Source organism: Gorilla gorilla, chromosome 11 (assembly GCF_029281585.2).
Source record: "Gorilla gorilla gorilla isolate KB3781 chromosome 11, NHGRI_mGorGor1-v2.1_pri, whole genome shotgun sequence".
Taxonomy (NCBI): domain Eukaryota; kingdom Metazoa; phylum Chordata; class Mammalia; order Primates; family Hominidae; genus Gorilla; species Gorilla gorilla.
This window is the reverse complement of record NC_073235.2, coordinates 103,629,041-103,645,396: the sequence shown is the minus strand read 5'-3', so window position 1 is coordinate 103,645,396 and position 16,356 is coordinate 103,629,041. Positions and strand designations below refer to the sequence as shown.

Sequence of the window (16,356 nt, the reverse complement as noted above, 5' to 3'; positions counted from 1 at the left end):
TTGGTTCCAAGTCTTTGCTATTGTGAATAGTGCTGCAACAAACATACATGTGCATGTGTCTTTATAGTAGCATGATTTATAATCTTTTGGGTATATACCCAGTAATAGGATCGCTGGGTCAAATGGTATTTCTAGTTATAGATCCTTGAGGAATCGCTGCACTGTCTTCCACAATGGTTGAACTAGTTTACACTCCCGCCAATAGTGTAAAAGCATCTGCTGTTTCCTGACTTTCCAATGGTCGCCATTCTAACTGGTGTAAGATGGTATCTCACTGTGGTTTTGATTTGCATTTCTCTGATAACCAGTGATGATGAGCATTTTTTCATGTGTCTGTTGGCTGCACAAATGTTTTCTTCTGAGAAGTGTCTGTTCATATGCTTTGCCCGCTTTTTGATGGGGTTGTTTGATTTTTTTCTTGTAAATCTGTTTAAGTTCTTTGTAGATTCTGGATATTAGCCCTTTGTTAGATGGGTAGATTGCAAAAATTTTCTCCCATTCTGTAGGTTGCGTGTTCACTCTGATGGTAGTTTCTTTTGCTGTGCAGAAGCTCTTTAGTTTAATTAGATCCCATTTGTCTATTTTGGCTTTTGTTGCCTGGTGTTTTAGTCATGAAGTCCTTGCCCATGCCTATGTCCTGAATAGTATTGCCTAGGTTTTCTTCTAGGGTTTTTATGGTTTTAGGTCTAACATGTAAGTCTTTAATCCATCTTGAATTAATTTTTGTATAAGGTGTAAGGAAGGGATCCAGTTTCAGCTTTCTACATTTGGCTATCCAGATTTCCCAGCATCATTTATTAAATAGGGAATCCTTTCCCCGTTTCTTGTTTTTGTCAGGTTTGTCAAAGATCAGATGGTTGTAGATGTGTGGTGTTATTTCTGAGGCCTCTGTTCTGTTCCATTGGTCTATATCTCTGTTTTGGTACCAGTACCATGCTGTTTTGGTTACTGTAGCCTTGTAGTATAGTTTGAAGTCAGGTAGTGTGATGCCTCCAGCTTTGTTCTTTTCGCTTAGGATTGTCTTGGCAATATGGGCTCATTTTTGGTTCCATATGAACTTTAGAGTAGTTTTTTTCCAATTCTGTGAAGAAAGTCATTGGTAGCTTGTTGGGGATGGCATTGAATCTATAAATTACCTTGGGTAGTATGGCCATTTTCACAATATTGACTCTTCCTGTCCATGAACATGGAATGTTCTTCCATTTGTTTGTGCCCTCTTTTATTTCATTGAGCAGTGGTTTGTAGTTCTTGAAGAAGTCCTTCACATGTCTTGTAAGTTGGATTCCTAGATATTTTATTCTCTTTGAAGCAATTGTGAATGGGAGTTCACTCATGATTTGGCTCTTTGTTTGTTTGTTATTGGTGTACAGGAATGCTTATGATTTTTGCACGTTGGTTTTTGTCTCCTGAGAGTTTGCTGAAGTTGCTTATCAGCTTTAGGAGATTTTGGGCTGAGACAATGGGGTTTTCTAGATACACAATAATGTCATCTGCAAAGAGGGACAATTTGACTTCTTCTTTTCCTAATTGAATACGCTTTATTTCTTTCTCTTGCCTGATTGCCCTGGCCAGAACTTCCAACACTATGTTGAATAGGAGTGGTGAGAGAGGGCATCCCTATCTTGTGCCAGTTTTCAAAGGGAATGCTTCCAGTTTTTGTCCATTCAGTATGATATTGGCTGTAGGTTGTCATAAATAGCTGTTATTATTTTGAGTTATGTTCCATCAATACCTAGTTTATTGAGAGTTTTTAGCATGAAGTGTTGTTGAATTTTGTCAAAGGCCTTTTCTGCATCTATTGAGATAATCATGTGGTTTTTTTCTTTGGTTCTCTTTATGTGATGGGTTACGTTTATTGATTTGCATATGTTGAACCAGCCTTGCATCCCAGGTATGAAGCTGACTTGATCTTGGTGGATAAGCTTTTTGATGTGCTGCTGGATTCAGTTTGCCAGTATTTTATTGAGGATTTTTGCATCGATGTTCATCAGGGATGTTGGTCTAAAATTCTCTTTTTTTGTTGTGTCTCTGCCAGGCTTTGGTGTCAGGATGATGCTGGCCTTATAAAATGAGTTAGGGAGGATTCCCTCTTTTTCTATTGATTGGAATAGTTTTAGAAGGAATGGTGCCAGCTCCTCTTTGTACCTCTGGTAGAATTCAGCTGTGAATCCGTCTGGTCCTGGGCTTTTTTTGGTTGGTAGGCTATTAATTATTGCCTCAGTTTCAGAACCTGTTATTGGTCTATTCAGAGATTCAACTTCTTCCTGGTTTAGTCTCAGGAGGGTGTATGTGTCCAGGAATTTATCCATTTCTTCTAGATTTTCTAGTTTATTTGCATAGAAGTGTTTATAGTATTCTCTGATGGTAGTTTGTATTTCTGTGGGATCAGTGGTGATATCCCCCTTATCATTTTTTATTGCATCTATTTGATTCTTGTTTCTTTTCTTCTTTACTAGTCTTGCTAGCAGTCTGTCAATTTTGTTGATCTTTTCAAAAAACCAGCTCCTGGATTCATGGATTTTTTGAAGGGTTTTTTGTGTCTCTATCTCCTCAGTTCTGCTCTGATCTTAGTTATTTCTTGCCTTCTGGTAGCTTTTGAATGTATTTGCTCTTGCTTCTCTAGTTCTTTTAATTGTGATGTTAGGGTGTCAATTTTAGGTCTTTCCTACTTTCTCTTGTGGGCATTTAGTGCTATAAATTTCCCTCTACACACTGCTTTAAATGTGTCCCAGAGATTCTGGTATGTTGTGTCTTTGTTCTGATTGGTTTCAAAGAACATCTTTATTTCTGCCTTCATTTCCTTATTTACCCAGTAGTCATTCAGGAGCAGGTTGTTCACTTTCCATGTAGTTGTGTGGTTTTGAGTGAGTTTCTTAATCCTGAGTTCTAATTTGATTGCACTATGGTCTGAGAGACAGTTTGTTGTGATTTCTGTTCTTTTACATTTGCTGAGGAGTGTTTTACTTCCAACTATGTGGTCAGTTTTGGAATAAGTGTGATGTGGTGCTGAGAAGAATGTATATTCTGTTGATTTGGGGTGGAGAGTTCTGTAGATGTCTATTAGGTCTGCTTGGTGCAGAGCTGAGTTCAATTCCTGGATATCCTTGTTAACCTTCTGTCTCGTTGATCTGTCTAATATTGACAGTGGGGTGTTAAAGTCTCCCATTATTACTGTTTGGGAGTCTAGATCTCTTTGTAGGCCTCTAAGGACTTGCTTTATGAATCTGGCTCCTCCTGTATTGGGTTCATGTATGTTTAGGATAGTTAGCTCTTCTTGTTGCATTGATCCCTTTACCATTATGTAATGGCCTTCTTTGTCTCTTTTGATCTTTGTTGTTTTAAAGTCTGTTTTATCAGAGACTAGTATTGCAACCCCTGCCTTTTTTTGTTTTCCATTTGCTTGGTAGGTCTTCCTCCATCCCTTTATTTTGAGCCTATGTATGTCTTTGCATGTGAGATGGGTCTCCTGAATACAGCATACTTATGGGCCTTGACTCTTTATCCAATTTGCCAGTCTGTGTCTTTTAATTGGAGCATTTAGCCCATTTACAATTTAAGGTTAATATTGTTATGTGTGAATTTGATCCTATCATGATATTAGCACACCCAGCTAATTTTTAAAAATTTTTTTTGTAGAGATGGGAATCTCGTGCTGTGTTTCCCAGGCATGTCTCAAGCTCCTGGCCTCAAGCAATCCTCTTACCTCAGCCTCCCAAAGTGCTAGAACTGCAGGTGTGAACCACCATGCCTGGCCTTCAAACTTCCTATACCATCGGACCATGCCTTCTTGTCCACCCTCAACTCTTGCCCATTGTGCCCTGTTCTCCAAACCACTTGGATCTTCATTTAGATTCTGTAACTTTCTGTGCTTTTTCTTACCACAGGACCTTTTATATAAGTGATTCCCTGTTCCTAGAATGTTCTCTTTCTACTCCCCTTAATTCTACAGATCTTTGATATCTCAACTTAAGCAGCACCTCAGAGAAGCTCTTTTGATTCCTTAGTCAATATTGGCTCCTTTGTTTTATACTTCTGTGTGTCTTTCTTTCTCTCCTTCTTTTCTTTTCTTTTCTTTCTTTCTTTCCCTTCATCTCTTTGAAAAAATATGTTTGGTCTCCTCCACTATATAAGTGGTTCATTAAAGTGGGTGTACATCTGGATTTGTTTATTATTATATTTCCAGATCCTAGCAAATGGTTGCCGTATAGTTGATGCTTAAGAAATATTTATGGAATGAACCAATTAATTCTTACGGAATCCCTTTTTAGCTTTTACGGCAGCTGCCTACTTGGGTGCTGATAAACTTCCAGGGATGACTACCTTAGCATTTAAATGGAATTACAGTTTACATCCTACAGCTTGCTTTTTCTACTTGGGCATTTTCCCAGTGCATTTATTTATTTATTTTTGAGACAGAGTCTCACTCTGTTGCCTAGGCTAGAGAGCAGTGGTGTGAACATGGCTCAGTGCAGCCTTGACCTCCTGGGCTCAAGGGATCTTCCTGCCTCAGCCTCCTGAGTAGCTGAGATTACAGGTGCACACCACTGCACCTGGCTGAGTTTTTTTAAATTTTTTATAGATATTGGGTCCCACCATGTTGCCCAGGCTGGTCTGGAACCCCTGGGCTCAGTCCTGCCTCATTGCCTCAGCAGTGTGCTGGGATTGCAGGCATGAGCCACTGTGCCCAGCTGTTTTTCCATTTTAGAAAATTTATGGATCTGTTTTCTTCAGAGGCCTTATTGTGTATGGTGCATATATGTTTATATTCAGTTTGCTGAATATGTAACCTTTGGTTTCTAGTTTATCTAGCTTTGTCATTTATACTCTCTCAGTTCATTTTATGATGTGTAGTTTGTTCTGGTTAAGTATTTGGTAAAACTGTAGACTGCATTTGTCTGGATAATGTGCAACTTGATTTTACTCAGGACACTTGTCTTTGCCAGTTTGAAGTATTTACTGGAGAAAATATGAAAGCATTAGGATAATAGGTTTCAAATGTATCATTAAACATAAAACTTATTTTTATTTTTGAGACAGGGTCTGGCTCTGTCGCCCAGGCCAGAATGCAGTGGCACGATCGTAGGTCACTGCAGCCTCTATCTCCTGTGGTCAAGTTATGCTCTGACCTTTGGGTACCAAGTAACTAGGACTGGATGTGCACGCCACCACGCCCAGCTAATTTTCTTGATTTTTAGTAGAGACAAGGTCTCACTGTGTTGCCAGGCTGGTCTTGAACTCCGAGCTCAAGTGATTCTCCTACCTCGGCTTCCCAAAGTGTTGAGATTCAGGTGTGAGCCACCACGCCCAGCCAGAACTTACTTCTGAAAAATTTTCTTTTAATTGTGCTCCAAACTAAAACAAGTCACATTATCTAAAATGTATAGTAGATTAATTTTCCTTGGTGAAAGGCACATATCATTTATTTCTAGTTGTTCCTATAAGTACTACTGTCCTCAGCTTCAATACCTTTTTCTTTTAGAGATAAAAGAGGAGTAGAAGGTAAAAGAAAATGCTGGGAACTGACCGTTGTGTTGTGGAAGAATGGTTATCAGAATTCAAGGTAAATTGGATTGGAGATCAGAATGTATTATATTTTTCTATACATCAGTAATTCAAACTGAATATGTGCTCTATGGAGAAGCATATAAAAATATGGTAGGAAGTGGAAATGGCAAAATACAAAATAACATGTTTCTGTAATTGCAGTTCTTAAAAATGGTACTAATATGAATAATGGCTAGAAGGTGATACATAAAGATGAAAATAGTTGTTAGGATTGATGAGACGATATTTTAAAATATATTCAGTAAAAGAGAAGATCCATCAAGCTTTAATAAGGCACAAAAATAGGATTTATGCCTACGTTTTTCTATCCTATAATTAAAAATCAAATAGTTTTTATGGAAAACTATGTAATTTATGAATACTATGGAATTGTAAATGTTTTGGCAAAACATAAATGCAAGAATTGAAACATCCTACATTTTTTTAAAGATTAGATTAATTTAAGATGGCCCATTTCAGGAAATGTTGGTATAATGTGTGATTTCTAATCAGTATTTATGGTTGAGTAGTTAGAAGAATTGTATACTATAACACCCTAACTTAATTTGTTTGAACTCTGATGCTTCTTTCTTTCTTTTTTTTTTTGAGATGGAGTCTCGCTCTGTCACCCAGGCTGGAGTGCAGTGGCACGATCTCGGCTCACTGCAACCTCCACCTCCCAGGTTCAAGCAATTCTTCTGCCTCAGCCTCCTGAGTAGCTGGGATTACAGGCACCCACCACCACGCCTGGCTAATTTTTGGTATTTTTAGTAGAGACAGGTTTCACCATGTTGGCCAGGCTGGTCTTGAACTCCTGACCACAAGTGATACGCTTGCCTTGACCTCCCAAACTGCTGGGATTCCAGACGTGAGCCACTGTGCCCAGCCTATTTCTTTATATTAATTATTTTTACTTTTCTCACTTGAGTTTGTTATAAATCTGTTCAAGAACTATTTGTGTAAAATAAAGTTCCTTGCTTCTCAAATGTTCACTTTTGTTTTCCTTTGGTGGTTTCTTTTAGGCATTACCTGACACTCAGATCACCAGTTATGCAGCAACTTTACACCGGAAAAAAACACTTGTACCAGCCCTCTATAAAGTTATTCAAGATTCAAATAATGAGGTAGGAGACCTCAAGAAAAATAATTTCTACATAGCGAAATGAAATATGAATACCAAAACACATAAATTTAAGTTTTATAATTTTCTTTCCTTGTGGATCTGGAAAATTTTCTTTCTGCTGTTTTTCATTCTGATAGTTGCTTTGGCTTTCCCTATTCCCTGCCTTTCCATATTTTGAAATGTTTTGGTCAAATTTTTTCCTGTTGAGTGTGCAGTATGTTTTGATTGTTGATTTTATTGACCATCATCTCAGTGGATTATTTATTTGAAACTTTTCTGTTTCCTGTTCTGGAATGTTTCCTGCTCTGGAAGCCATATTTTAACTGTATACTGATCCAGCTTTATTTATCTTAAGTATTTTTACAATTATTTTACTGATAATATATAACTAGGTATAATCACTCTAGTCAGTGAAATCAAACTGATAACACAAAATGATGCTGCTAGTAAATTTAGCCTGAAAAGGATCAGAGGAAGCACTTTTTAGTCTAAGTAGTCAAGATCAATAAACTTAGAATAAGAGTTTTGTATTATTTAGCCTTGTGATAGAAGGAAAAAGTGCAGTTATTGAATCTGTATATTAATTTATGCAAAATACACACATCTTTCCATTAACACAGTAGTATGACATACAGTTTTATCAGCACTGGATTCATGTATGCTTAAAATGAAAATGAAAGGAACACACAGGAAAGTAGCTTCTTATCTTCCCAGATACAGCCTCCAAGAGTGCCTCTGCTGTGTACTGGAGTGAGTTTGAAGAAGTTCAGGTAATCCTCTCCTAACCAGCAGCTTAACTTAAAGTGCATCTTCATTTTTGTCCTACCACTAAAAGCTTGCTTATTGACCTCCTTCTTTCCTGTCTCCTAAATTGCGACTGGCTCTCAGTTAGACTTGCATCTGTTGCTATTTGTAGCAGCAATTGCAGGATTCATTTGCTTTTTCTCTTGCAGTGTATTTCTGAATGTTTTATAACTCTGGGTATGCATAATGTACGTATATGCATATCCATATGGTCAAGAGTTTTCAGAATTCTTTGTTTGAATAATGAATGTGTGTATTCCCTACCCCTTGTTTTGCTCTGTCTTAACATTTAAGCTTTGCTTATTAAAATGTATTTGTTTTAATGCTTTCTCTTTAGATTGTAAGCTCTTCATGGGCAGTGGTCAGATATTCTGTATTTGTAACTTCCCTAGAATCTAGTATTTTATCATGTACATAATGAACATAGAATAGTATTGATTGGAAGGACAGTGAAGTACAAAATGGGATTCTAAAATGACATTTTCATTAGGGCTCACAAGTGTATAAGAAGTATCCCTTTCCTATTTTTTTGTTTAATACTTTAGAAGCTATTACATTAAAAAAGCTGTTCTCATTACTTTCTGTTGTCATATTTCATAATATTAATGTGTGGGACTTTGGGGGTTTCATGGCTAGAAATGGAAAAATTACAGCTTGAGGGATGCAAGCTCAAGGTCCAGCATTCATTATAATCAATCAGTTGCTAGAGGAGGTCTGAATTTCTCTCCTGTCTCCCTGTCAGGTTAGAAGGCTCTAACCATGTGTTCAGACTTCAGAAAAATAGAATGATAAATTCTATAGAATTTCAAAACAATTCTGGACTTTAGTCATAGAAGGAGGTCCCTTTTAATCCTGATTTTGTTATATTCTGAAAGAAACAAACATACTATTTAGGTTACAAGAAATTATTTTAGAAAATTGTCATGTGCCATATTTAGTATGAATTAGAACTTAAAATAGTTGCCGGCGCAGTGTCTCACGCCTGTAATCTCAGCACTTTGGGAGGCGGAGTGGAGTGGATCATGAGGTCAAGAGATTGAGACCATCCTGGCCAACATGATGAAACCCCGTCTCTACTAAAAATACCAAAAATTAGCTGGGTGTGGTGGTGCACGCCTGTAGTCCCAGTTACTCAGGAGGCTAAGGCAGGAGAATCGCTTGAACTTGGGAGGCGGAGGTTGCAGTGAGCCGAGATTGCACCACTGCACTCCAGCCTGGCGACAAAGCCAAGACTCCATCTCAGAGAAAAAAGAAAATATTTGGAAACTTTCATATTTTCAGATTCAAATCTACCATTCTACAGCACTCTCTTGCCTTTTCTGGTGTTTAGTGGGTGAAGTATCTCAGGTTGTATGAAAAGCCATCTGTTCTACTTAGGCCTGGATTCTGTCTTCTCTAGCTACCTTAAGGACTCTGGTCCTGCAATTATTCCTTCTCCCTTCCATCACTGATCTTTTTTTCTTTCCCTGATGAGTGGAATATGATAAACAACCATATTCTATTTTCTAAAAACTTTATTTCAGCTTACCTCCTATTATATTATCTACCCCATTTCTCTGTCCCTATTCACAGATGAACTTCATAAAATATTGCTTATTCATAGCCTCTGTCTACTTGTCTCCATTTCTTCACCTCACATTCTTTAACCCACTCAAGTTAGGCTTGTTCATTATTCCATCCAAATACTCTCAGTGTGTTCATCAAATATCATGTCTCTTAGTAATTATCATGTCAAAACAGTGTTTGCTAAATTTGGGAATGGTGTCAGTTATGATTTTTTCTAACCCAAGGATGATGATTTTTAATATGTTTTGATGTGGGTGGTGGTGCCATTTAAGGGAGGTCAGAATCATTTATATTAAGAATTTGAGAACATGGTGCTTGCTATGAGACATATGCTTCAAATTAAAGTTTTTTTTTTTGTTTGTTTGTTTGTTTGTTTCTGAGCCAGGGTCTCACTCTCTCTCCCATGCTGGAGTACAGTGGCACCATTATAGCTCACTGTAACCTCAAACTCCTGGACTCATGTGATCCTCCAAACTCACCTTCTCAATTAGCTACAGGCACATGCTACCACACCCTGCTAATTTTATTTTTTATTTTCTAAAGACAGAGTCTCACGGTGTTCAAGGCTGGCCTTGAACTCCTGGGCTCAAGCGATCCTCCCACCTTGGCTTCCCAAAGTGCTGGGATTACAGGCATGAGCTATTGAGCCTGGCCACAATTAAAGATTTTAACACATAGCATTGGCAATTTTTCTTTTTTTTTTAAGACAGGGCCTCACTTTGTCACCCAGGCTGGAGTGCGGTGACTTGAACACAGCTCACTGTAGACTGAACCTCCTGGGCTCAAGCAATTCTTCTGCCTCAGCCCCCCAAAAATAGCTGGGACTACCCAGGTGCGTGCCACCACACCTGGCAAATTTTTGTATTTTTTGTAGAGGTGAGGTTTTGCCACATTGTGCAGGCTGGTCTGAAACTCCTGGTCTCGAGCCATCAGCCTGCCTTGGCCTCCCAAAGTGTTGGAATTACAGGCGTGAGCTACCACGCCTGACCAGCGAGTTTTTAACAGTCTTACTTTGTAGTAGTATCTGATTAAAACTTACTGGATTGCCAACATCTACCCCCCATTCACTTACAAAAAACACAGAGTAATAATGCTGGTAACCCTGTATTTCTTCACTGTGCTTAGTTAAAATATAGTGTCCCACATGCCAGTGTACCTGTTGCTACTGAGAAAGAGGAGTTTAAGGTCTTCATAGAAGAAATTCATCATAATTGTACCATGGCCCATAAAGTTTAGAGAAGGCAATCTTTGGAGAGTTTTTTACTAAAGAGGAGATTGAGTTTGAAACATGAGTATAAATTTTTAGTAAACAAAATTTGTGAGAGCAACAGTTTTTTACTTCTCCTAAAGAACTGAATATTGCTCTCAATATTTAAGAAAGATGCCAGCAACTGACAGTTTCCAAAAGTTTATTCCTTGTTCATTATTGGCACTACACAGAATACACTGTTTTGTGATTAAACAATCTATACCTCCATTCTAATATAAGAAGTGCGGTAGAGTGGAAACATCAACTTGATGTCAGAAGACCTGAATTTAGTGTCTTATTTCACCATTAACTTCACTAACCTTTGACAAATTGTCTGACTGGTCTAGACTTCAATGTAAGGGAAGAGTTGGAATATTTTTCTTTTGTGTCAGTCTTGCTCTGTTACCCAGGCTGGAGTGCAGTGATGCTGTCATGGTTCAATGTAGCCTCAAACTCCTGGGCTCAAGCTATCCACCCTCTTCAACCTTGTGAATAGCTGGATATGTACCTCCACACCCAGCCTCTGGAAAATTTTTTAAGATTTTAAAAACTGTTCTGATAGTGATTTCACATAAAGGGCTTAGTATTTACTAGACTAGGATGTATATGTATGTAAATTTTTTAAGCTTTAGAATTCTTCCAGAGCTAAGCCTAACTCTTCTAAATATGTTAACTGTATAATTGACATGGATTTATTAACTTTTTATAATCATGACAGTGACTTTTTATTGTAGAGTGTTAGATTATTACAGATGTATGTAACTATATTCAAGCAGATTTCCAAATGTATATGCATTATTTTAATCATTTAGAATAGAGGAAAGTACATGAAATTACTGAACTATTATTCTTTTTTTAAAGAGTTAGTATTAAACTTTAAAAATTACTTTATAGTTTCTTGTCAATATTTTATATGAATTTTAAAGTCATAGCCAGTTTTCTGCAGCCTACAGTTACTCCAGCAAACCCATTCTAAATTGACAGTACATATTTAGGGAAAAGTGGGAAAGTTTATTTTAACTGCTCATTTTCTTCGGTTTTCTAGGTCATGAAGTTCCTCATAAGTCATATTGTGTGATATCGTATGAAAAATTAGCCAATTGAACACTGAAAAAGCTATTTCTGGATACTTTTCTCGTTTATAAAATCTTTCACATAAATACAATAAGAAAAATTTAAGTCAGTTTTAAAATAGTTTGCTTCACTTGTATGTATTTTAAATATTAGCTAGAATTTTGGATGCACAAATATGTATTGCAAAATCCCTTCTTCTACTGAGTGGTATATAAGTTTTTTTAAAATGGAATGTGGATGCTTTAATAAATTTCATATTGCAATGAAGACACTGAGCACTTAGAGACAATGACATCAATACAACGAAAACTGATTCCACAGAACACTTACAAATGCATACATTTTCCTCCAAAGAAACATGTTTTTCACAGATTTAAGTAACAAATGATTTACATAGGATTCTTCTGATTCCAAAATATGTACAGAATTTTCGACTGTCAGAAACTGATTAGCAGTGGTTGAAAAACAGAGTTGCTTTGCCCAACAGCATGACTCTTAGAAAATTCTGTATCAACACACATTTTTCAGTAAGAGTGGTATATAATTTGTTTAAATCATAGTCTCAGTTGAGATTTTAAGTTTATTCCCAGCAATATTATGCAAAATTATTTTATTTCAATGGAAAGTTTTTGAAATGGAAGATAGAGTTGATAAGAATAGAAAGGAAAATTCTTCTCAAATATAAATGTAGTACATTGGCTAATGGACTAATAATCTAGTAAATTTAGTAGTACAGTATACTGAAAGGTACATTGATGTATGGGCACAAAATACTTCTTATAGTTAGTGGATTGGTCAGTTTAATATGTGGTCTCTTTACACAAAGGTTTTGGTTAAATTAAAATGTGGAGAAATTAATATTAAGACTTTTTAAAATATTATACAGATATAGGTGCCTTAAAAAAAAAAAAAAAAGTTACAACCAAAAGAATTGAAATGACCAGTGCACTTTATTTTCCTTTTAGCTCCTGGAGCCCGTCTGCCATCAGCTGTTTGAGCTCTATCGTAGCTCAGAGGTTCGACTTAAGAGGTTCACACTGCAGTTCTTGCCAGAATTGATGTGGGTTTATTTGCGGCTTACAGTTAGCCGAGACAGACAGAGTAATGGTTGCATTGAAGCACTTCTGTTAGGAATTTACAATTTGGTAAGTTGAAGATGACAGTTTGGGAAATTTTAAGTATTTTTTAAGGTCCTCTGAAATAATACTTAAGGAATGTTTAGAGAAAAATAAATTGGCCAGGCGCAGTGGCTCATGCCTGTAATCCCAGCATTTTTGGGAGACCAAGGCAGGCATATCGCTTGAGGTCAGGAGTTCGAGACCAGCCTGGCCAACATGGTGAGACTCCGTCTCTACTAAAAATACAAAAATTAGCTGAGCATGGTGGTGTGTTCCTGTAATCCCAGCTACCTGGGAGGCTGAGGCAGGAGAACTGCTGGAACTGAGGAGTTAGAGGTTGCAGTGAGCCAAGATTGTACCACTGCACTCCAGCCTGGGTGAAAGAGTGAGACTCCATCTCAAAAAAAAAAAAATTAAAAATAATAAATAAATTGAGGCCGGATGTAGTGACTCATGCCTGTAATTCCAGCACTTTAGGAGGCCAAGGTGGGAGGATCACTTGAGCCCAGGAGTTTGAGACCAGCCTGGGCAGCTTGGCCAAACCTCGTCTCTATAAAAAATTAGCTGGGCATGGTGGCATATGCCTGTAGTCCCAGCTACTGAGGAGACTGAGATGGGAAGATCTCTGGAGCCGAGGACATCGAGGATGCAGTGAGCCATGATTGTGCCACTGTGCTCAAGCCTGGGCAAGAGAGCAAGACCCTGTCTCAAAAAAAGAAAAAACAATTCAAATGTCTATAAGTGTAACTTGTTTGAACTAATTAGGATGAGTACAGGGGTAGATATTGATAATGCATTTTTTTGATAATGTATTTTATAAAGTATGTAAAACTACTATAATTGATTGTATTATTATTTTATTTATATCTTCAAATTGTTTTATTTGACCAATATTTATGAATGTTTTTGGATGTATGCCATTGAGTTGGACACTGAAAATATGGAGAATTACATGTGTGGCACCTGCTTTTAGGAAACTCCTGCTGTGTTCGAAAAGACATGTTTATAGATAACTAATAATGTGGTTTGTATAATAAGAGGATTTTAGAGAGAAACTCAGATGTTAGCTGAAGTTATCATGGCAGGCTTTATTGAGGCGATGCCATCTAAGCTGGGTCTTATGAAGAGGTATAGTTTTGGCCTGTTGAGATGAGGAGCCGGTGAGGTTTCTGGAAGCAGCTATCAATTGAACATAAGCAGAGAGGCAGGAGAGTCAAGTCACATCCTGGAAATAGAAAGTAATTCTGTTTGAAGCACAGAGTATATATGCAAGCTGGAAAAGACAATTTTGTGTCAGTTTTGGAGAATCTTTTTAAAGTGAAGAGTTTAGGTTTAGGTTCTCTTTAAAGCAATTAGAGGGTTTTGAACAGAAGAATTGTATTATATATTAGGAAAATGAATCTTGTGGTGGTATGCAGAGAGACTTTTGAATTATAAATTGAATTTAATCACCACTTCTTATATGTTAAAGGCTATATACATAATTGAGAAGAGTGAGGCAAATGGACATGAAATTACTGTTTCTCTGAGGGGAGGACATCAGTTACAGGGAAAAAGTCTATATAGTATTATAGCATGTTAGGATTTTTAAAATCTTAGTAAGAACACAGTGGAAACTAGGGGGAGAAAAGAAACCATAAACACTTCTGAGATACTAGGGGCTTTACATGGAACTTGAAGATTGAGACTTGATTACTTCTGCAAGATGGGGAGGGTATGCTAGAAAGGTTACAAAGACTGTAGGAAGCAAGGTGAAAAGGTGAGAGAGAGTTTAGGAACATGGGATCATCTGCGTTGCACCTTTCTGAAGACTTGGGCAGCACAAGGCACCTTTTCTTGCGCAGTGCAAGGAAGCAAAATAGCACAGCTTCATATTTCCATTCTCATGTGCCTCTACAAAATTGGGCAGTTCCCTGAACTCATCAATAAAGAATCGTGAATTTTATGAATGTATCTTGGAGTCGTTGAGTGGGGTAGCAATTGAGAAACCACAGTGTTATTTGTCATAAAAGTTGTAAATTTGTTAATAGTTATTTGATAATATATATTTGATAGTACATTGTTTATGAAACTCTTTTCTTCTAAGGAATTAAGTACCATAAGCATTATTATTCTATTTTTTTCTCATGATGTCCAGTTAAGGACCATTGGTATTGAAATTTCTTCACCTTGAAGTCTTATATTTTGTGTATTTAGTATACATTATAAACAAAATTCCACATAATAAAGTTTAGTTTTATAACTGAAAGGTAATAAGGTACAAGAAAATTGAATCTCATGGTAAATATTCTTCTGTACCAGTGCTCACTCCTCTATTAGTTACTTTAAAAAATCATTAGCAAACATTTCCATCGCTAGAAGTCTGAAGGAAGGAGCAAGGGCTTTAGAATGACTTGCATTCAGTTCAGAACCATGCCCTGCCACTTATTAGGTGTTTTAAATTTGGGCAAGTTACTTAATATCTTGACTTCAGTTGCCTCATCTGTAAAAAAGAAAACATTGTTAGTAGGACTAAAAACAACTTGAAGAATTCATTATGTTGCATAAGGTGTTTATAAATGTTCATTATTATTACCATCAAAATTAAAAGTGGGTTTAAAAAAATGAAAATTGATCTAGGAATAAAATTCTCTACTTTCCTAACTTGCCTGATTGTTTTTTCTTTTCAAGTAGGAAATTTGTTATATATATCACTGCGTTTCCTATAGTGCTTACCAGCAGATACTTAGTAAATATTTGTTGATTTAATAATGGAATTTGGTGTTTTAGATTATGCTTAGCATTAAGCTATCATTTTTATTAATGTGTTTAGTGTAATAAAATTCAATAATGGGACACATGAAACAAACATTTTGCAAAGTGTCATGTTTGACAAGTTGTTGACATAACTTGTTGGTACTGTGGTTCAGTTATCTTTTGACAATGCAAAATTAGTATACTATAGAAAAATGCTCAGTTATATGTCAGAAATGTAACCCTAGGCTTTGGACTCCTTTTGATTCCCTCGATGTCTGTGTTCTTCCTTTTCTGTGGTTCTCAGTTTTTCTTAATCACAGTGGGAGTTGTCCATATATTCTTTTCTGTTTTTCCTTCTTTCCCTCCCCAGCACTTCTTTGTTTCAAATAGCCCCAGGGGGAGTTGTATATTTCTCTTAAACAAAATTTAGCATATCATTTTCACAAATACCTGCAAAGATAAATCAAAAGTACTTGGCTTAATTTGAAATTTAAGAATAAAATTAAAACATTTTTGCTTAACTTAAATCAGGCCCATTCATCTTAGCATAGGCTTTCTCTGAAGCACAGTGGCCCAGATGTGGTGGGACCTGGTTTAACTACAAAGAAGTTGTACCCTCAAGGGACTTTTCAGACCTATTTTCCTACCATAATTAGAGGTATGATCATTATTCACATGTAATTGGTATTCTTCTCTGACATAATAAACTCAGAAATGAGCCCTATACGGAAGTTCTTTGGGGTTTGTGTTTGGTGATGATGGTTATTGCTGCAGTTATTTCTTTTTTTTTTTTTTGAAATGGAGTGCAGTGGCACAGTTTCAGCTGTCACCTAGGCTGAAGTGCAGTGGCAGTCTCAGCTCTCTGCAACGTTTACTTCCGGGGTTCAAGTGATTCTCCTGCCTTAGCCTCCCAAGTAGCTGGGATTACAGGCATGTGCCACCATGCCCAGCTAATTTCTGTATTTTTAGTAGAGATTGGGTTTTGCTTTGTTGGCCATACTAGTCTCGAACTCCTGACCTCAAGTGATACTGCCTGCCTCAGCCTCCCAAAGTGCTGGGATTACAGGCGTCAGGCGTGAGCCACTGTGCCCGGCCTGATGTTTCTTCTTTTTAGGCCATGCAGCTACTCAGTCTCTGACTAC

At 37.1% G+C, this 16,356-nt stretch overlaps 1 protein-coding gene across 10 annotated transcripts in view; it reads left to right on the top strand.

The window, feature by feature from the left end:
* The window catches only part of HYCC2 (hyccin PI4KA lipid kinase complex subunit 2), a 95,436-nt gene that overhangs the window by 43,583 nt on the left and 35,497 nt on the right, over positions 1–16,356 (top strand). For 8 of the 10 annotated variants that reach the window (XM_019021815.3, XM_019021811.2, XM_019021818.3 and 5 more), the window contains 3 exons: positions 5,480–5,560; positions 6,567–6,668; positions 12,326–12,505. In XM_019021815.3, the coding sequence (XP_018877360.1) occupies positions 5,510–5,560; positions 6,567–6,668; positions 12,326–12,505 (333 nt within the window). In that variant the 5' untranslated portion in view covers positions 5,480–5,509. Of the gene's footprint in view, positions 1–5,479; positions 5,561–6,566; positions 6,669–7,381; positions 7,438–12,325; positions 12,506–16,356 lie in introns of those variants that run through there. The other 2 variants (XM_055379369.1, XM_055379368.1) reach the window with 1 other exon arrangement.